This window comes from Orbicella faveolata, unplaced genomic scaffold, assembly GCF_042242905.1.
Source record: "Orbicella faveolata isolate gen_17 unplaced genomic scaffold, um_ofav_v1 contig_47, whole genome shotgun sequence".
In the NCBI taxonomy this organism is placed as follows: domain Eukaryota; kingdom Metazoa; phylum Cnidaria; class Anthozoa; order Scleractinia; family Merulinidae; genus Orbicella; species Orbicella faveolata.
In genome coordinates, this window is record NW_028301577.1 from 21,877,501 (window position 1) to 21,898,332 (window position 20,832).

General features: G+C 38.2%; 2 protein-coding genes and 2 pseudogenes across 2 annotated transcripts in view; 1 reads left to right on the plus strand and 3 right to left on the minus strand.

Annotated features, from left to right (window-relative positions):
• LOC110067680 (ras-related protein Rab-10) overlaps positions 1-7,176 on the minus strand; it is a 9,461-nt gene extending 2,285 nt beyond the window's left edge. The window contains exons 1-5 of the mRNA XM_089279500.1: positions 6,948-7,176; positions 3,784-3,844; positions 2,232-2,292; positions 1,127-1,204; positions 82-171 (exon numbers count right to left, since the gene is read on the minus strand). Of these exons, the coding sequence (XP_089135626.1) occupies positions 82-171; positions 1,127-1,204; positions 2,232-2,292; positions 3,784-3,844; positions 6,948-7,161 (504 nt within the window). The 5' untranslated portion in view covers positions 7,162-7,176. The remainder of the gene's footprint in view (positions 1-81; positions 172-1,126; positions 1,205-2,231; positions 2,293-3,783; positions 3,845-6,947) is intronic.
• An 844-nt stretch (positions 7,177-8,020) lies between these two features.
• On the minus strand, positions 8,021-15,066 carry LOC110067679 (uncharacterized). The gene is made up of 2 exons (XM_089279497.1): positions 14,939-15,066; positions 8,021-12,034 (listed from the first exon to the last, which is right to left on the minus strand). The coding sequence occupies exon 2, from the start codon at positions 12,000-12,002 to the stop codon at positions 9,618-9,620; it is 2,385 nt and encodes a 794-aa protein (XP_089135623.1). The 5' UTR covers positions 12,003-12,034; positions 14,939-15,066; the 3' UTR covers positions 8,021-9,617.
• Positions 15,067-15,973: 907 nt separating this feature from the next.
• LOC149097638 (histone H2B.1 pseudogene) lies at positions 15,974-16,508 on the minus strand (annotated as a pseudogene).
• A 149-nt stretch (positions 16,509-16,657) lies between these two features.
• On the plus strand, positions 16,658-17,757 carry LOC149097639 (histone H2A pseudogene; annotated as a pseudogene).
• The last annotated feature ends 3,075 nt before the right edge of the window (positions 17,758-20,832 follow it).

Below are 20,832 nucleotides of genomic sequence, written 5' to 3' on the forward strand. Positions count from 1 at the left end.
TGTCGTATGTCAGCATTAAGCAATGACGTTACAAGTTATCATTTAAAAAATCAGCATTTTGTAGCGGTCCCTTTAACTCACCTGTTCCCCTCGTTCTTTGCTGACAACTCTTCTATCATCCATATCACACTTGTTACCAAGAATCATCTTTTCTACATCTTCATTTGCATGCTGAAAGAAAGCATTGATTAAACTTATTTGGCTGCTTTTACTTGTTGTAAGTTAAAATTGAGCTCATTCGACTGATCATGGTTTCTTTGACATTCTATCAGAAACAAACAAATCATTTTCTCAAAAAAAATGAGCGAGTGGTTTAGGGCACTAGATCTGAAATTTGGGAGTACTGAATAGGGGTGTAACAATTCATATTCTTCATGATTCAATTCAATTTTGATTATTGCCTTTCAATTTTGATTATTTCAATTCCATTATGCAAAATATTAATGTTTTTTAATTCTTATAACATGATACACAATGTAAACAACTTACAACCCTAAACCCTACATTTTAGGAAACAATGAGCGTGTCGCACATGGTTTGCCTTATTTAGAAATTCTCAAGGGGTGTTCGAAGGGCAACATTTTTACCACGCAGCACAAAATGGCGCGCGAACTGCAAACGTCTTTACTCATCAATCAAAAACGCACATTTTAAAGAGTTCTGGATTCTGATTTCACAATACAATAACTCACTGAGGGCACTCTGAGAAAGGTATGCAAACAATTGAACCAAAATCGCAACATGGAATCAAAGAATTGTGAATCGAACTGAACGGTCATAATCGTGATTAATCAAGAATTCGATTAATCATTACACCACTAGTACTGAATCACATTTCCTCTTGGGCAAGTGAAAATGGAAGGTTGATGGTCCAGTGGGCAAGCGTAATTAGCCTCAGTAACCTTGGTAGTTGATAAGGAATGAACATTGCACACCTACTGGGTAAGTAATATTTTAGTGGGAGCAACTAAAAACTGAAATGTACTGGCCCACTGGGCAAATGGAATTCAAATTTTTTTTTCCTGCCCTGTATCAAATGGGATTTAAATTCACTTGAGCAATTTGCCAATCATAATTGTGATAATACCAATTCCTTAGAAGTCAAATTATTTTCCGTCATTATTACCTCCTCAATGTTCCTCAGCCATTTGGAGATGTTATCAAATGTTTTCTCCTGAGTAATGTCGTACACCAACATAATACCCTGAAAGACAAAGATTATTGTCAATGTATGAATCATTTTACTTCTGGAGTGAATTTTACCTGTGGAGGTAACTCCAAGCACAGGACCATTCAAATGAATGTTTCAGTTGTATTGAAGTTTTTATTATGCTATAGATCATTTTCCCATGACGTCAACAAATTCCAAAATTCAAAACTAAAGAGGCACAAACGTTTTCATCTTCATCAGGCATAAGGGGATCTAAATTTATATCTGTTTACAACTTTTAATAACTCATAATAATTGGTTTGGAAACCAGCGCATTTTGAATATTGGAGTTATGACACAACGCTATGATTGAGTTTGCGAAAAATATACACTTATCTTGTAATAAGTGCTTGTGTAAATATTTGTTAGTTCAATTCAGATATTCAGTCGACTAGATAGCCAAAGTACCAGTAAGTTCCAGATGTTTACACTACTTTCCAGCTGCCATATTGGTGGACCGTAGAGGTTCACCAACACAGCATTTCTATACTGGGCTCTGTAAAGCTGTGCAAAACATTTTGACAAATATCTGAAGTTTAGGAAAACACAGAGACCTAAAACATAGAGAAGTCTCTTCTTTACTTATTTCCTATACAGTAACACTGCAATTTCTTGACTTTATCCACTGCATAGTTTTTGATTTATTTTTTCGTTGCATGACAGTGAAAACAATCTCTACAAGGTACTTCTAACTTTTTGATGGAAGAAAACCTCAAATCTAGGCATCTAATAAGCCATAATTCAAACAAGTGGAATAAAGCAAACTAGTGGAATAAAGCAAACTAGTGGAATAAAGCAAACTAGTGGAATAAAGCAAACCACATGACATCAAGGTTGAGGGATAAAATAAAGGATTTCTCTGTTAAAATTGAAATGTTTCTAAAATGACCCATTGCAAGTACATTGATGAACCAGTTAGCATATACTGAACCTACACATAAGGATATGACCATTCAAATGAAAGCTGCTATTTGTAGTTTCTATTTCATTATTTTAGGGTTAAAGGGCTGAATCATTTTACCATTGCTCCTCTGTAATATGATGTGGTTATTGTGTGGAAGCGTTCCTGCCCAGCGGTATCCCTAAAGAAATGACAGACATGAACATTAGAAAAGAACTCTACAGAAGGCAACATTTCTAAATAAATTTCACAAAGCCCATATGCATCCTACTAATAGGTAAAATTATTTCATGGAGAATTCTGTCTACTTTATACACCTTATGTACTGTACTAACTATTTGGTCACTCAAGGGTTTCAATAAGGGCCAGGCACCAGGCAAATTGACTGGCTGTGGAGATAATTTTGCACACCTGGGGCCCATTTCTCGAAAGTCCTGGTAACTTTTTGGGCCCATAAAGCCATTTTTAGTTCATCTGTATCTAAAAACGGAGAAGTGTATATGCCTGAAACTTCTTGTATGAAGGGAACCTCTGTCCATATTAAGAATACCTGAATAAAACAGCTCTGTAATCATAAGGTTCGAGATTTTGCTATGGCTTTCGGGGTGCAAAAACTTTCCGGGACCTTCAATAAACGGGCCCCTGGTTTGACCATCTAGAGGAAAGTGTTTCTTATAAAGGAGTTCAGTTCCAAAAGTTTTGCCTGTCTGTGAAAACCAATTCTACTCATTCTAAAAACATCAATGACATCCCCGGGTAATAGGTGGGAAAAGCTGTATTATGACAAGTGAAAATGTTGGTTGTAAGCAAGATTAGAGTGATCACTGTTATCTGCCAGAAGACATACAACCATTGATATAATCACTGGAATAGGAAAAGAACCAGGCTTTTAGTCAGATAGGCATCCAGGCATCCTGTGGATGGCCACTAATTACAGAAAAATCGTTTTATTTTTCATATATGTTGCCTTGTAAATTGCTCATTTGCGCACGCCCTATAGCACATTTTGGACACCCATTTTTCAAATCCTGGCTAAAAGCCTGTAGAGATCCTGATTTTTCCAGCCAATATGTGGATCTACTCGATGAATGCCAATGTACCTTTAACCAGACATTTTGCCTTACAATGCAACCACTCAATGGTAACAAAGACTGCGACATCCAAGATCATGACATGTTCAACCTAGAACTGCTGTAAATGCCTTCCCCAAAGAGCAATTCAGTGGAGATGTATTTGACTACTGTTCTTATAGTTCTCATGTTCAAATCCAATTTATGAACTTTAACCTCAAAATTGGCTAGTAACAATTTAGTTTCCAAGTTCTTTACAAACTTTGCAAGGATGTCATTCAATCACCTTTAACACCAAAAAATATAGAGTCTCCCATTTGAGTTACATAGAGTTTTGTATAATTGAGCATTTAGGATTTACACCACAAGTAATCATGGAAAATTCTTTTGAAATTTATAAAGTCTTTAATAAAGTAGTGTAAATCAAAATTACTTTCAGAGCTTATCATAGGATTGCCCATGTATCATAATTTTGTCAGTAATTATGACTGACAAAATTAAAAACATGTGCAAATTAATTAAATAAAACCCTTACCATTTTAGAGCAAGGTAATGAATTGTGAACTTAGCTTTAAAATGATATATAAAACAAGCAAACAAACCATATCTGTAGCTTGATCTTTTTTCCTTGAAGTTCAATAGTCTTTATCTTAAAGTCGATACCTGGAGAGTAAAGTTAACTTCAATAAGTGTACATGCAATTAACTCTGAATATTTGCAAATATAAAACAATGCGAGTGTAATTAATTTTTTGAGCCAACTTGTGAGAGTCACAGAAATATAATATTTGAGTGGCGAAGTAGATTTCACCTGTCTCAGCAAGTCACTGTGCATATATTTTTTGTTTCACAAGAAGCCATCTTTAAAATCAAAATATAACTGTTGCAATGCATCAAAATGTCAGCCTTTACAGAGGGGTTTCATTAACATTTTTAGCAGGAGCAAACTAATTTTCACAGGCAGAAAAAACATGTTAAACTCAAAATATAATTTTGTTGCAATGCATCAAAATGCCAGCCTTTACAGAGGTTTTCATTAACATTTTCAGCAGGAGAAAACTAATTTTCACAGACAGGAAAAACGTTTTGATCTGAACTTCTTTAACAGAAAAACGTTCTTCTAGATGGTCACACACGGCCAGCAAAATCATCCTCACAGCTGGTCAATTAGCCCCATGCTCAGCCCTTAATGAAACCCCTACTTTACTTGAAATAAAGGTGTGATGAATTGTCCCTTTAATTAGTACACTGGACAAAACTGTTCTGGATCGACATTTTACGACATAAAATTAAAACAAATAAAGTGTCACAAATAATTTTATGATTGTCTTAAACTTCATTAAATTCCACACATGGAAACTTATCTTTATATGGATCACACAAGAGAGGCTTGCGTTACACCTTGTCCAAATTTGGTAACTGTGTCACAAAAGTATGCATAATCACGTGATTTCTGAGAAAAAGGAGTCACATTTGGAGTGTTCTTTTGCGAAGAAACTCTTCACATGCTTGTGGATATTTTTGTCAAGATTTTGACAAGAAAACATGAGAAAGACTTTACACTTAATTGGCACTGTGATACAATACTGTCTTCAGAAACTGATCTTCTTTGAAGTCTTTAAACTGTTCTTGCCCCTAGATCGGCTGTTTTGAAGGTGGCTGCCTTTAGTTCAAGTTCGCACAAATCACAATTGCACAAAATACTGCTGTGTTAAAGCGTTGTCGGCCAAGAACCTCAGACACTGCTATTTGTGCTTTTAGAAATGTTTCCAGACCTGTTTTTGGGCTCATCTACCAGGAGCTTGCCATTTTCTCAAATAACTTTGTTTGGTTTGCCTTGTGGCCCTTCAGTGGTAGTGTCACAACCGTGAATCTTTGATTCTTTAAACTGCAGATGCATCACAGGATTATATACGCTGTTTAGATGGTTATCGCTTTGTTCCTCATGCCATCTCAAAGCATAAAAAAAAAATCCACAAACACGTAATGATGTTCTTCGCACAACTACTCTGGTGATGTCGATGTAAACTATAACTTTTTTTTTCTCACAAATTGTGCAATTTTCCGTACTTTTGTGATTCAGTCCGCAAATTTAGATACGCTGTAATGCAAGTCTTTCGTGCATGAAATATATGAAAATAAATTTCCATGTGTAGAATTTAATAAGGTTTAAGACAATCACAAAATTATTTGCGTTGCTTTGTTTGTTATAATTTTTTTTCGTAACAGCGACCCAGAACAGTTTTGTCCAGCATACTAACCAATCAAGAAGTAATTTTCTATTTTCATAAATTAACAATGGATAGTTCCAGAAAATTTCCATACCCACCACATAGAAGGTCAATGGAAATTCTGACAGGGTAGGAGATCTCAGATTCAAAAAATGTTTAAAAGAAACGTTTTCAAGAAAATTTGCAATTAGGCAGCAAAAAGGAGGAAATGGGTTACTAGTGGTTCAATGAGGTTTAAATCTACAATAATTACACCTCTTTAGGATCACACAGCAGTCACATGCACTGCACAAAAACTGCCACTTTGACAGTCACTGGAAAGTTCAACTTTGTATTTCACATCTGCACAGAGAATTTAATTTTTGTTATCCACAACGTTTATCTGCTTCCACTGTTCTGTCAGTAACATTTTCTTACAAACACTATGCTCATTTTCCTACTACAATCTGTTATCAAACTTCAAGTTGACAAAAACTAGAAATGGGATTGGATTATTGCGTTTGACACATAACCTTGATACATGATATCCATAAACATATTGTACGACTTAACACAACAGGAACTGGAAACTTCAAAATTGAAAACAGAATCAAAGTCCATTCAGGGAATAAACGAATATTATTATTTCCCTCTTTACTAAATACACAACTTCCTGTATTTCAAAAACATGGTTATAAGCAAATTAATGATCACAGAAATAAACCTGAGAGACGTTTTTATAAAATTTAATTATGTAATTAATTTGGTTATCAAATCCCTTGTGGAATTATATTTACTACAATTTTAAATTCAGTAAAATCTAAAATCATATAATACCAGTTATTGCAGACATCCCACAAACCCTTACTTCGATCGAAATATTGGAAAGTTTAAGTGTGTAGCTCGGAATAATGGTTCTTTCACACCAGAAATACCTATCTATAACCTTACTCTTTTACTAATTCGGCGTCAAAATGTTCTCTCCTCCATAAAAACACGGAAATGTTGTTTGCAGTTGGACTAGAAACAGATATCTCACTGTTGAAAAAACACAGGCACGTCTGCAATGATTTTGCAATGTTTAAGGAATGTGCAACGACGACACCAAAAATAGTTGTGATCTTTCGGACTTTAGAATGCAGCATTGAAATTCTACCACATGAAAAATACAGGGATACCACTTTTCTGTAACTCGCCTTTCAGTTGATAAGAATCTGAGAGATTTCTTTGAGTTTTACGCTCTAAGCCTGAGCAAAGGGGCTAAATGGTTCAGGTTTGGAAAAAGGACTTTAAAAACGGTCGTGAATGCTAAATTGGGCAACTAAAAACGCTTGAATATTTAAATGCAAACCAATTTTAAGTCTGCCTCCGACTAAATTTTAACACCTTATACCACAAACTATCAATGAAAACTCCAGAAAGCAAAATACAACACGAATGGCGAGGCTTTCAGCATGCATTTGCAGAGCGAAAGTCAATTAAGCTTTGGTCAAGCTCAGTGGCTTACAAGGTAAGTCTAGGGGAACTAAACAGCTAAACATCGCTCCTTTTGCTTACCTATCGTCGAGATAAACGTCGTGTTGAAAGCATCGTCGGAGAAGCGAAATAAAATGCAAGTCTTTCCGACGCCTGAGTCCCCTATTAGGAGTAACTTGAACAGATAGTCATAACTTTTCTTCGCCATAGCTTTCCGCCTACTTCTCAGAATATCACATGCGTATTGCGAGTGACGGGGGTAGGAGAGTGGGAACAAGTGTCCACTCAGCCCCATTCTTTGCACTTCTTTGGAGTGAACATCGCGGACTGGACACGGGCACCTCTGGACGCACCTGGGACATACTCCAATTTACGGAATTGCTGAGCAAAGTAACAGGAACAATTTGCATAGAGTTAGAGCCCACACACCACTGGGACTCAGAAACTCTTACAAGTACCCCGTATAAAGACATATAAACAAGCCTCTGCCCTGTTATTGACAATGAATGCCGTCATAACATTGTCAAAGTAGACTCCAGATCCACTCAGCTATCGCCTCACGGATCCACAGCTACTTTGACGACGTTATGATGAAATTCATGATCAATAATTGGACAGATGCATGAGAAACTGACGACAATTTTTTGAAAGGAGGCAATCTGGGTGGGACCAAGGGTCCTCCTCATTTCCAAGAGTGAGAGGGATAAACTATCAACCATAAAATGGTTAGTATTTGATCAATTTGTATCCACTTTGGGCAGCAAAAAGGTCTTGGACAGATCTGTCCTTTGAATGTATAAAATCATTTCCCCCTGTTAGTCAAGACTTCATTAACTGCCCCTACGATTTTCACAACTTTTACCATTATTAACTACACTTACAAGGTCATGCAATTTTCTGACAATAACCCACACATCAAATCCTGAAATTAAGCCATAGTTTAGGGTTATACCCCTAATATAAGAGGAGTAAAGGCATTTTTCGTCTTGGATGTTTTTCAATTCAAGCTGTGACTTCCTCAACAGCTGTTAATCTGATTTATGACATTCAACAACCAATCAATTCCTTTCAGAATGGTAAATTACATGTGTAGTCTTTGGGTCCATTTTACAAATATGTGGTATTCCCCTCAGCAGTGAAATGGATTTCAAAGATAAGTTTACCAGATTTAATCAAGCTTTCATAAAAGGAGTTAAAAACCTCCAATGGGCCAAATAACAGGCGATTTCTTAACATTTCTTCCCTGTAGAGAAACATCACCAACATTTGAAAATTATATTAATCATTTAAGAATAAATAATAACGGTAAATTTGTATAATGCCAATGCTATAAACAAATGCAAATGCACTTTACATCATGGAAGCACAGTGTACATCATAACAGTTAATTAACTTGTAGTAACTAAGGTGAAAACTGAGCTCTGCAAAGACTATAAAATCTTGAAGGAATCTTAAAGGAAAGATAAAATATAATATAGGAGTCTCCCAAGACATGAAATATCTTCACATACAAGCAAGGCAGATGACTTACTATCATAATGGCTAAAATGATGTTTACATGGGAGTACACTGTACCCATTATAAACACCTGCTGTCATGAATCCCTTTAGGGGATGGCATTCTGTTGAAATTTCCACTTTGCAAAGGGTTGGCTAAGATTTTGTAACTGACAAAAATTTCACTGTAATTGAAGAAGTATTTTGAATCCTGCTGTAATGTACCCAGGTTTAATGCACACAGTGAGATTTCCATGTAATATTATTAATAATAATATAATTAGTAATATTATATATCCCAGTTCCATGATGGCTGCCCCCATATGTACACACATGTACAACCATAATCAGAGATCCACATTCACAGTCATCCGGTCATCCCTGAAGACTAACAAATTGTAGGGACAACCAAAACAATACGGAAAATCGTCTGCTGGACGAGTCTAGCTTGACCCTACCAGAAAAAAAATTCTTTAATTTTATTGAGTTTCCTACATTCTGACCACTTGTTATCCATTTGGAACTTGTAGAAAGCAGAGAAAGATTTGCAGCTTTCTTTTGCAATAAAATCGTCATTTTGGTCAGCCATCTTGGATGATGTGATGATTGAAATCATTGCAGGTTCATCTCACAGTATGTGAATGGGCAAGTAAAATTTTGAGAGGCCAAGATGTCATCTGGCATACTTGCCCAGTTGATGACTTGGAGAAAAAAACCAGCATGGATCCCTGCATAATTACTGCCACTTGAGCTTTACTTAGCATTACAAAAAAGGTCTTTCTAGTAAAAGTTTGCACAAGTTGAACTCTTAAACCAATCTACACTAGTGTTAAACAAATTTACATCAGTCAGAAAAACGATAAAAATGTTATTAAACTTTGACATTTCCACAGTGGTAAAATGAATGAAAATGGATTTCATCTAAGTCCAACTTTTGCCTAAGGTCTGGTGGGGGAGTGGTGGAAAACACCCCAAAAACTAGACTTGCCACAAGTTGACCTTTGCTTGACCATTGCCCTTGAGCAAAGCAAGAGGGCAATGGCAAAACCAACAAGGCAGGGAAGTACGTGTATTACTGGAAAAGGCTTTAACAAAGTCTAACCCCTCCCCTTCCCAAAAATAGAATAAAATAAAATAAGTAGACAGATAAAACTGAAAACATATTTGCACTATAAATATCTCAAGTTTTTTTCAGGCACCCTCATCCCACCAAAAAAGATAACACCCAAAGCTGATTCAGTGTTGCGATAATATACTAATTTGATTCCATGTGGCTGTCAATATGCTCAAGAAGGAGTGTGTGACTACTGAATTCCTTTAAGCAAATCCAACATTCAGCTTCACTTGACTTAACATCCTGAATTGAAGAATCATGAGTGAGGTATTTTACAAACTGAGAACCATCAGAACGAACTACTGTAGTACCAGGCGTTCTCCTCTGGGCCCTTTGACTTCTTAACTGGCTGCAATCTTTGCTAGGCTTCCCTCCTTGGTGTAGTGTCTGTTCATGTTTATTACGATTTATTAAGGTATTGAAGCCCCTGCCACAGTGTTTGCACTTAAAAGGCATCCTTTTTCGGTGTATCATTTCGTGCCTTGCTAGTCTCCATCTGGTTGGGAAACCTTTGTGACATTGTTTGCACTTATAAGGCTTTTCTTCTGTGTGTTTTGGTGTAGAGTGCTGAGGACTCCGCTTCTGGCATTTTCCTGACTTGGCTTCTGTATGTATTTGTTCATGTTGCAAGCAATGTCTTGAGTTGCGAAAACACTTCCCACAGGTTTTGCACTTAAAAACCTTCTCTTGGGTGTGTGTTTTGGCATGTCTCTCAAGTTTGCTTGGCCAAGGGAAACATTTGCCACACTGTTTGCACCTATAAGGCTTCTCTGTTGTACAAGTTCTGTTAGACTGCTGCAGAGTTTCCAGATGGCTACGACATCTGTTGGTTGACTGATTTCCTGTTTCTCTTGTATGTAATATTTCATGCCGCTGACAAGTTCTTAAGTCAATAAAGCACTTGTAACAGTGTTTACACCTGAATTTTTTCGCTCCTGGGTGATGCTTCTTTTCATGGTAATGGCGACCGCTTGAGTCACTGTAACACTGTTCACAGTATGTGCACTTGTAAGGTTTTTCTCCTGTGTGTAATCGGTAATGTCGGTTCAAATTTCCTGATAAGCTAAAACACTTTCCACATTGTTTGCACTCATAAGGCTGTTCTCCTGTGTGTGTTCTGTAATGTAGTTTAAGCTTCCTTGGATGGTTAAAACACTTGTCACACTGACTGCACTTATAAAGTTTCTCTGCTGTGTCTGTCTCTCCTGCATGCAGCCTCCTGTTATGTCTCTCAAGATCCCAAGCTCGAAAGAAACACTTGGTACACTCTTTACATTTGTATGGCTTTTCTGCTGCAAATTGATTTCTTCTTTTACCTTGCCCTGATGTTTTTGCGGCACCAAGACCTCTGAAATCCTGAGTAGTTGATTGATTGCAGTCATCTCCTGTATGTGTTCTTTCATGCCGCTTTAAAATGTTTGCTTGGTTGAAACACTTGCCACATTGGTCGCACTTGTATGGTTTTTCTCCAGTGTGTATTCTCTTGTGTCGAATACAGTTTGTTGCTCGGTTAAAAGACTTCCCACATTGATCACACTTGTGAAGTCCCTGTCCAGAGTGCATTCTTCCATGTATCTTAAGTCTATATATGCTACTTAAATGCTTGCCACATTGATTACACCTAAAAGTTTTTGGGCTAAGCCATTGAGGATCTTTTGCCTTACTTAAATGTTTGTCACGCTCTTTCACTGATTGCTTCATAACTGTGTGTGACTTTTCATGAAGCTGCAGACTGCTTAAGTCACAAAAACACTTGTCACACTCTTCACACTTAAAGGAGTTCTCTGCTCCATGAATTCTGTTATGATGCCTCTTTATATCCCGTGCAGTTTTAAAATATTTCCTGCAAGGTTGGCACACGTGATTCCTCTTCACTTTCTTATTTCTGTGTGTGCTTAAATCCCTCTTAAGGTCTGATGGACATCTAAAACACTTGATGCAATGTTGGCACTTGTATGGTTTCTTTGCTGCATGTGTTCTGAGAGAATGTCTTTGAAGTTCTGATGCAAATTCAAAACACTTGCTACACTGTAGGTACTGGTGAGTCTTTTCTGTGTTGTGTGTTCCGTCATGCCTTTTCAGGTCTGATGGAAATCTAAAACACTTGCTGCAATGTTGGCACTTGTAAGGTTTTTGCTTGTGTGTTCTGTTAGTATGTTTCTTAAGTTGCAATGGAGACTTTTCTGTGTTGTGTGTTCCATTATGCCTTTTCAGTTCTGATGGATATCTAAAACACTTGCGACAATGTTGGCACTTGTAAGGTTTCTGCTTGTGTGTTCTGATAACATGGGTCTCAAGTTCTGAAGGAAATCTGAAACTCTTGCTGCACTTTTTGCACTTATGGGACTTCTTTTTATGCATCGTTAGTTCATGCCGGCGACAATTGCTCAAGTCATTAAAATCCTTGTCACAATGTGAGCACTTATAAGGCTTTTCTCCAGTGTGTATTATGGTATGACGCTTAAAATTTGTTTGGTTGCTGAAACACTTTCCACATTGAGTGCATTTATAGTGTGCTTCAGGCATGTCTGCTCTTTTTGTATCTCAGTGTACAAAACCTGTAAGATAATAAATTAGGAGGAAAGTTACCAGTTAGTATAGTATCATGGTTATTTACCACTGAATGAGTTTACATCTCTCAAGTGGCAGCAGTAACAAACTTAGTCAGTTTGCTGGAAGTTTCATCTATGCTTATTCTCCCAGATTGTCCAGGAGTCTCCTGGATACAGATCAAATCTCCCAGTCTTCTGTACTGGTCACCAAATCTCCTAGATCCAAAGGAAATGACTTAAAGTGCATTTTGCACACATATTTTGGTCAATTTTGGGCATTTTCAGGGGAAGATGCTTGGGTTTCTGAAAGATATTGGAATTGGTGGAACTCTACTTTTAAAAACAGTTTTTGGAAGGTCAAGAAGGGGCATTATTTAAAACACAAAATGGTGAAAGGACAAATTGTCACTACGGTTAGCCTAAATATTGCTGACTCAATAATGGTTAGTTCTTAATACTCACTGTAAGGGTTAACCCTCACAGAAACCCATACATGTATGTCACACTGACTCTATTGCACTTATCAATGGCCATCACGGGGGGTGACCCCAGGGACATACGTGGGCATAGTGTGGGATTAGTTAACTTTGGTCACCAATTTTAAGCCTGAGATGGGAGGATTGGATTGCTTTTGCACTTTCGTAGCAGGATCCCCAGGGAATGACCCACGGGATTTGTAGCACCACCGCCATATTGAAGACAGAGCTGGAAACGAGTGGTGTTCCCGTCTGCAAAAGGACTGGGTATGTTGGTGAACACATTCCAAAATGGAAACGGAAAAAACAGTCAGCGACTTTCACATTTCTCTGGTAAATCTGCCCTTTTAGCTGGCCATCCTTCGCTTACATAGCGCATATATTTTTCAAAAGAAAACTATGATTTCATCTATGCTTGGATACAACTACTTTTTTATAGATCACATGTGTGTCAAAGTGTAAATTCTGTGTTGTAAACAAACACGGGAGCAGGAAAACAGAGATTTCATTATTGTCTTTTCACTGTTGCTTTAGTTTCTTGCAATTTAAAACTATTGCAAAACTTTACTTTGTTTTTGATTACATTTCTGCCAATTAAAATAAAACATTTCAAAACATACTGTAGTCAACGAATCCTTGTTCTTCATCACCAGGAAACAGGTGGAATATTCTATCTTTTCCCATTGAATGGTTTACAAGCTAAGGTAAGCTGAACCTCATCATGTGTAGGAAACAAGTGGAACAGCTTTCTTTGCCTACATTTTATTAACTCTTATAAGTATAATTATAGCACATAGAAAATTAATTATGGGAAATTGACTTGGCAGAGCAAACTTCTTTAGCCCCAGGGGAGGGATGTTCGTAGCTTTTTGCTAAAAAAATCTTGCGTGTGGGTAAGGGGATTTGTAAACATCATTGTGCAAATGCCCAGGGGTTCCCCAGGGTCACCATAACCTCTAATGCCATTTCGCCATTTTACCATAATTTTTTGTGTTTCTAACATGTTCATCCAGAGGGTATGATTGACAATCTCCTCGATAAATTTTCAATCTCTAAAGTATGGAAGAACCCAGAAACACTGTACTGACTCCCTCAAGCTTACACTTGTGATTTTAAATTTTATGAAATAGAAAATAGCGTGCAGACAGTTTTGGAGAATTCAACGGCTTATACTGCATAAAACCCAAGCTTACAATTCCCCCAGCCTTTTTCAAGTGATAAAACAATAGGCTGTGTAAAGAACTCGGGCGGTGTGAAGTGTGAACTTGATATTCAATAACTGGAAGCGAAACAACTTGCTAGTTAATTAAAACGAAATGAAATACAGTGTGGGGCCCAGTTCTTGGCTGGGCCCAGTTCTCAGCCACTTTTTGTTCAGCGCTTATTTTCCGTGCCACAAATGAATCTGAATAAAAAGCAATTGTTTCCAAAGGTAGCTTAATTCCTTGTCTTCCGTTCTGCCGAGTTTTGTTTCGTCCTGCTGAGTTTTTCTGTGAGTACGTCGAGGTGACACGAAGGTAGGTGAATTTGGTTTCCCCGAAAACGTGTTTGTTTACGGCTACTCGAATTACATGGTTTAATTCAAGTTTATATTTTGTCCATCTAGAAAGCCCAAATGAGCCAATTCTTGGCATAAAGGACGTAGAGTGATAAAGCTATCTGTCAAATATAAACTTCTCCTGGCCTGTTTAATTCTTTGACCAAAATTCACTCCTCAATATTTCCTTAGTACTTTTGTGTATTTGCCTATTCTCGGCCACCATGCTCGTCTTCAACACTAAAAGTGCTCATAGTTTTGTGTGGAGTATTCGTGTCAAGTCAGTTGTACAAATAAAGCTGTAATGGGGTGGCATGTTGAAAACTATGAACTCTGACTTAACCCCGCTTTAAATACCCAACTCTCTTTTAGCCTCGCTTGACTGCACTTAAGAGGAAAACTAGGTGTGCAAAAATCTTCCTTTTCTAACATGAAACAAAGCTCTTTAAGGATAATTTGTGATCGAAATATCAAAACACAAGCCTTATAAGTGACTTAACAACAAAAAATGGTAATAAAGCGCTGTTTATTCGGAGGAATCGCACGCACTCTTTTATGGCCGAGAACTGGGCCCGCTGGCCGATAACTGGGCCCAGGAACGAAGCCTCCATTTTCGTTATTACTCGGGAGAAAACAGCGTTGAGCAGTCGATAGCTCAACATGTGTAAACTAAATGCTGAAGCTAGTTGTGCGTGAAATTTTAAGTCCTTCCGGCTGTTCCAAGGTAAGAAATACAAGTTTACGTTTTTTGTGGCAGAGAACTAGGCCCCATACTGTACTCGCTTCTTCTCAACGCCATACATGCTCTTCCACCAAATTTACACTTAGAATGGTAGCACAATTGAATAGCATAAAGTAAGTAAGAACTGAAAAAATGATAAGTAAACTACTTCTTACCTTACATGTAATGCAGAATGTAATTTCAGTAATCCTTGTGAATATCAGGGGTCGCCGCCATATTTGATGACGGAGCACAGTTGCGCTGACTTCTGGGAAACACGACCTGCCGAGGTAGAGATGGGTCCGAGAGATAGGATGGTTGCCGGAGCGGAGGAGGAGCGCGCAGTCCAATGTACGGTTTCTCGATCACTTTTGGCTTTAATTTCTGGCAAAATTGCAGGAGAAGCCTAGCCGTTACACGTTTTGCATGAATGGCGCCGATATTTGAATAACAATGCTAATACATCCTAAGCCTCACATTCATGTGAAAAAAAACATCCTTTGTCTGGAAACATCAACACAAGCTAAAGGATGAAAAAAGTATTGTTCAAATTTAGGCGCCATTCTTGCAAAGTGTCCTTAATTTAATGCGTGCGTGGATCAAAGCAGAGGTTGCAGGCTAGATTAGTTTTGGATATGGATGTCCGCTTATGCCTACCCTTGGTGTCAGAGTGTTTTCTTTCTTTTTCTGCGGCGAAGCTATCAGTGAGCGGGGATGGAAATACCGAAAAAAAAGTTACCTGAAAATACGAAGAGGTTTTCAATTATAGCTCGGTAGCTAGTTCGCGAGCACACACAATTGGCGGGGCGAAAGCCGTTTGCCCACAACCCTGCAGGTCATAAAACTGCATTTCACTTCAAGGGTCTTAAAGCTGTGAGAAAAGCCGTGAGCACAGGCCTCGGTTACCGGGTTCATATGCAATATTTTTTGCGGGATTCGTACAGCAAACGCCCCAAATTTTGATAGCTCAGTTTTTACTAATCGCGTGCATGTACCCTTAATGAAATAAGGACACTCAAAGCTCTACCAGTGGAGAGTGAATCAAACCGACTAACAATAACTAGAAACTTCTTAGAATGTTAGAAAGGAGGAAACATGGGAGGAAACCCTACAGATTTGATTCATGTTCAGTCGATCTTAGAGGGCCTTAGATAACATGCAGCAATGGTATGTCCAAGTAAGGTTTAGATCGAGGAGGACACTTTTCTGCATTTTCAGGAGGGATTTGAACTGATATGATCATTGACTTTTATCACATTTGGTGGCTCCTAATGGAGCCGTTGTTTTAGGCGGGAAACCCGCACGGGGAGTTTACTTGCTGCTGGTGTACTTGGTGACGGCCTTAGTGCCTTCACTGACGGCGTGTTTGGCCAGTTCACCGGGTAGAAGCAGCCTGATCGCGGTCTGGATTTCGCGAGAGCTGATGGTCGACTTCTTGTTGTAGTGGGCAAGGCGGGAAGCTTCGGTGGCGATGCGCTCGAAAATGTCGTTGACGAACGAGTTCATGATGCCCATGGCTTTGCTGGAGATACCAGTGTCAGGGTGAACTTGCTTCAACACCTTGTAGATGTAGATAGCATAGCTTTCCTTTCTCTTTCCCCTTCTCTTCTTCTTTCCATCGACGGTCGCCTTTTTACCGGCCTTCTTCTCGCCTTTCTTTCCAACTGGAGTTTTGGGTGCCATCTTCTCAAACTTGCAGGAGCAAATGACTATTCGTTCAAAATTTATGCTATTTATACTGTACATAAATTATCAGTGGATCGAAATCCACGTTGTTTGATTGGATAACGGCTTGGCTTCTGTTTTCCCACAACAAAGCATAATCCATACGTATTCTATGGTTCAATGGTTCGAAGACTTCAGTAGGTTCTGATTGGCACCGTTCGATCCGCCGCTTACTTTGAGAAGCTGTGGCCGACATCCGCGCGTTCATTCAGTATTTTCATCATGACTGGTCGCGGCAAAGGTAAAGCAAAGGGCACTAAAGCCAAATCTCGTTCTTCCCGTTTCCTGTTGGTCGTATCCACCGCCATCTGCGTAAGGGCAACTACGGCGAGCGCGTCGGCGCGGGAGCTCCAGTGTATCTCGCTGCACTGCTCGAGTATTGAGCGCTGAGATCCTTGAGTTGGCGGGCAACGCTGCTCGTGACAACAAGAAGACAAGAATCATCCCCCGTCACCTTCAACTGGCTGTGCGCAATGATGAAGAATTGAACAAACTGCTCGCCGGTGTAACCATCGCACAGGGTGGCGTTCTTCCCAAAATCCAGGCTGTTCTCCTGCCCAAGAAGACCGCGAAGAAGGCTAACGCGTAATTTTCTGGCGCCAAAATACAGACGGCTCCTTTAGGAGCCACCAAGTGCTATAAAAGTCATTGCTAGCAACAATATTTCCAGGTTTTGCATATCACCGTTATACATCTGTATTTCAACTTATTCTCGCGCTTCTGGACGTTCTATCAGTGAATTTAATCTCGCCTCAATTTTCGCGTTGGTTCGCGTTAATGAGTTTGTATTAGTTAATAAGTGGTCTTCGACTAAAGTTCGTTTTCTACAATTTTACATACGCATAGTTCACTCGGGTAAAACATAATTCTTTTCGTTGCTCCCTTACCATTTCCGGCATTAGATCACTGAAATTACAACTGCCTGCATGACGTGCGAAGGCTTCTAGCATGATTTATACATGACAACGGAGAGCTAAGGGATGGATTCTTTACTTATTCTTGATCAACGCTCTTCGAAGCTCTATGATCGTTATTAGTTCTCCTCCACAATTTGCGCACACTTTTATTCTAGTTCCCTTCTAAAGTTCCAGTTATTCGTAACTCAAGAAAGAAGAAGCAAAAAAGCGAGTCAAACTATTGCTTCTTCTCAGACTCGCCCCTCACGGTTTGCTTCACTTCAGAATTTGTAGAATTTTGTTATATAATATAAATTGGCCCTTATCCCTCGACAGAAGACTTAGTATATTAACAACAAATGATAATGAAATGACTGACCGAAGAAGGCACATTAGCTTTTACATGCAGAAGTTTGACCTCTCAGGAAACACTTCAAATTTGTGATTGGTTGAAAAATGACAAAGAATAAAAAAATGACAAGTGTTTATTTTGACAGAAGAATAGAAAGTACATTCACAGGAACAAATGATTTTCATTATTGTCACTGTACAGTGTATTGTCATAGCTTCTTTTATTTGCGTCACGGAACTACTGAAGCGAAGTGAAGCGCGCGATTTTTGCGCCATTTTCAAGTTTATTCATTTTAAAGTTCGTTTGAAGTGAAAGAGGTTGACCTATGATGAAACTGGAACCACCAAGACACTATAGATGCCTTTTTAAAAATTGCTATAGCCCCATTCATTAGTTATTTGGGTATGTGGTTCTCAAGCTCTTTGGTGCACCCATAGTTAGTCACCCAAATCTATTGTGGCAGCTGCGCGCCTCGGAGAGGACTAGGAAGTGTATTTGAAAGCAAACCGCTTGTAAACCATCCAGCGGAAAAGCTCCAGGTAAACATTTTGCAAGATAGCCTTTTCCAGGCGTTCAGTTAGTTGGGGTGCAGCGCGAACTAACTAAACGCCTGGAAGAGACCACTTGCAGAAGCGCTCCTGTCCTGTGACGATTGTCATCAAGGAACTAGACTTCTCGAGTGAGCCTGCAAATGTACCATTCAGAGAGTAGTGGAATTATATACCCATTTGGGGTAATACCCTCCCACTTAGCAGTACAGATTTGCTAAGATTTTAAGACTAAAGTAATGGACTTACCAAACCGGACTCCAGTTGTACGATTTTTCCGATTCTACTACTGTCCTATTCTACCAATATAGCCGGTTCCAATTCTATAAATTTAATCAAATATCTTTGAAGTAATCATAGCACCATTCTTCCAATCTCAATTCTCCTTTTCATCGCATACCAGTTTAGCCATATAATAAATTTATTTACTACGACTATGGCAAGCCGTTTGTAGCAAAATTTAATCCTTGCAATATATGTTTAATCCTTTAAATAATGGTTTTATTTAAAGATAGAAAAAGGCATTCAATCCAATGGTAAATAAAATTTTTGGTTCAATTCAATCTTTTAATTTTCACGATTCAATCCAATACCTGGAATATTGATTCAATCCAATACCTAAAATATTGATTCAATCCAATACCTGAAATATTGATTCAATCCAATACCTGGAATATTGATTCAATCCAATATGTAAAATATTGATTCAATCCAATACCTGGAATATTGATTCAATCCAATACCTCGAATATTGGTGTAATCCAATACCTGAAATATTGATTCAATCCAATACCTCAAATATTGATGCAATCTTCCTGGGCCGAGCGCGGCCAACAGGAACGAGAGTAACTAAGCACTAGAGAGCACTGAAAACATGGCGGGCGAAGGAGAACTAGATTTAGAAGTTGAGTTTCTTAAGTTTCTTGCAGACATCTTGGATAAAACGGAAATAATTTTTGAGAATTTTGACTCAGAAGTTGCAGAAGCGCACGCCGAAGTTCTTGATCAAACCATTAGTCTGCTTAGGTAAATGAGACGTTGCTACAACCGAGACACAAGGGACACGGAAAATTTAGATTCTATTACTGCCGCTTTTGTAGATGTAAGTTAACCAATTTTTATGAGACAAACATATTTGTTTATTAAAAGCTGTGTGTGCTAGCTTTTTGTGGCAAATAACATAAACTGTGGCAAATTTTGCTACCACATTGGTCTTTGGTATTGTGCATATTTCTGCTGTCCAATCATTACTGGCACACTAAACTTTGAACTGTAAACAAAATTTTTGCTGTGCCGTGTGCACAGTCAAACATGTTTCTCACAAAAACTGCTTGTGTAAACCTGGCTTTAAGTTATTTTTGAAATAAGAACCTTTACATTTTACAAGACAGCGATCATTGAACATTGGGATGTGTTTTAAGTTTTTCAATGTTGTTGTCTCATGTTTTGCATTATTTAACCCACATGTGGTACTTCTTTCCTAAAAACGATGTTTTTCTTCATATTCTGTTACAAACATGGCACCAATTTGTTGTGAATATTATCGGGTACCCAGGGCTCAAGGCTAACACTACTGCCAACTAGCCACACATTTCAGTTTTGAATAGTAGATTTTGCACTTTCACTAGCCATTGTGACAATCATGATGGAATGGAGTACTGGTCTACTGGATGAAGACAAAATTGAGAATTATCCTGACAAAGTAAAACTGAAGAGAATAGAAATTAATGAAAACAGGGAAACTATGAGTGAATTTCATGGAAATAATTGCCTTAATAAGCATATGATAAATATTTAACTATTAAAGGGAGATAAAAGAAAATGGCAACACTGATAAAAGTACATCAGAGATTGAACATAAGCATATTGAAGAAAAACAGGATTCGTGTTTGTGGGAGTGAAATTTTCTTAGTGATTATTATTAACATTTTAGATGCAACAAGAAATGTCCAAGATTGACCACTCTTATAAAAAAGTCAGTGAAGCTGTGTATGAAAAAGGCTGGCTGGTGCAAGGTTAGTTTTGGCTAGTGACTTGAGTCCTGTTAGTAGCCATTACGCCAGTGCACCAAGAGGTTAGTCTTGTCTCCTGGGTACTTTTGAAAATAAGATAACAAATTAACCTTGCCACATTTTAACATCTGTTTTGATAAGCACCTGAAAAATCTACAAGGCAGAGTAGTGCACATGGCAGTTATCAAATGCCCTGATTTCTCTTCAGTTTAGTTGTGTTGCTAGAAGTTAGGCATTCTGTAATTCAAGCAGTTTCTGAGTTTTGTATATCAATGAAAAGGAAGATGAGAAAATAATTTACTTGATACAGGGTGAGGTTTTCTGTTGTGAATTGAGTTGCCAAAATACTTTAAGGGCCATAATCTCCTTTACCCAGCCCACACACATGTAGTATTATACAATTGTCAGTTGCCCAAGTTTAACTGTCACTAGTTCTAGAGCCTCTTGGAAGATGTCTACTCCCATTTGACTTGATTATCTTAAGGGATCTACCCTTTCCAATACAAATGACTGCAATGAATCATGTTGTCCCAGGTC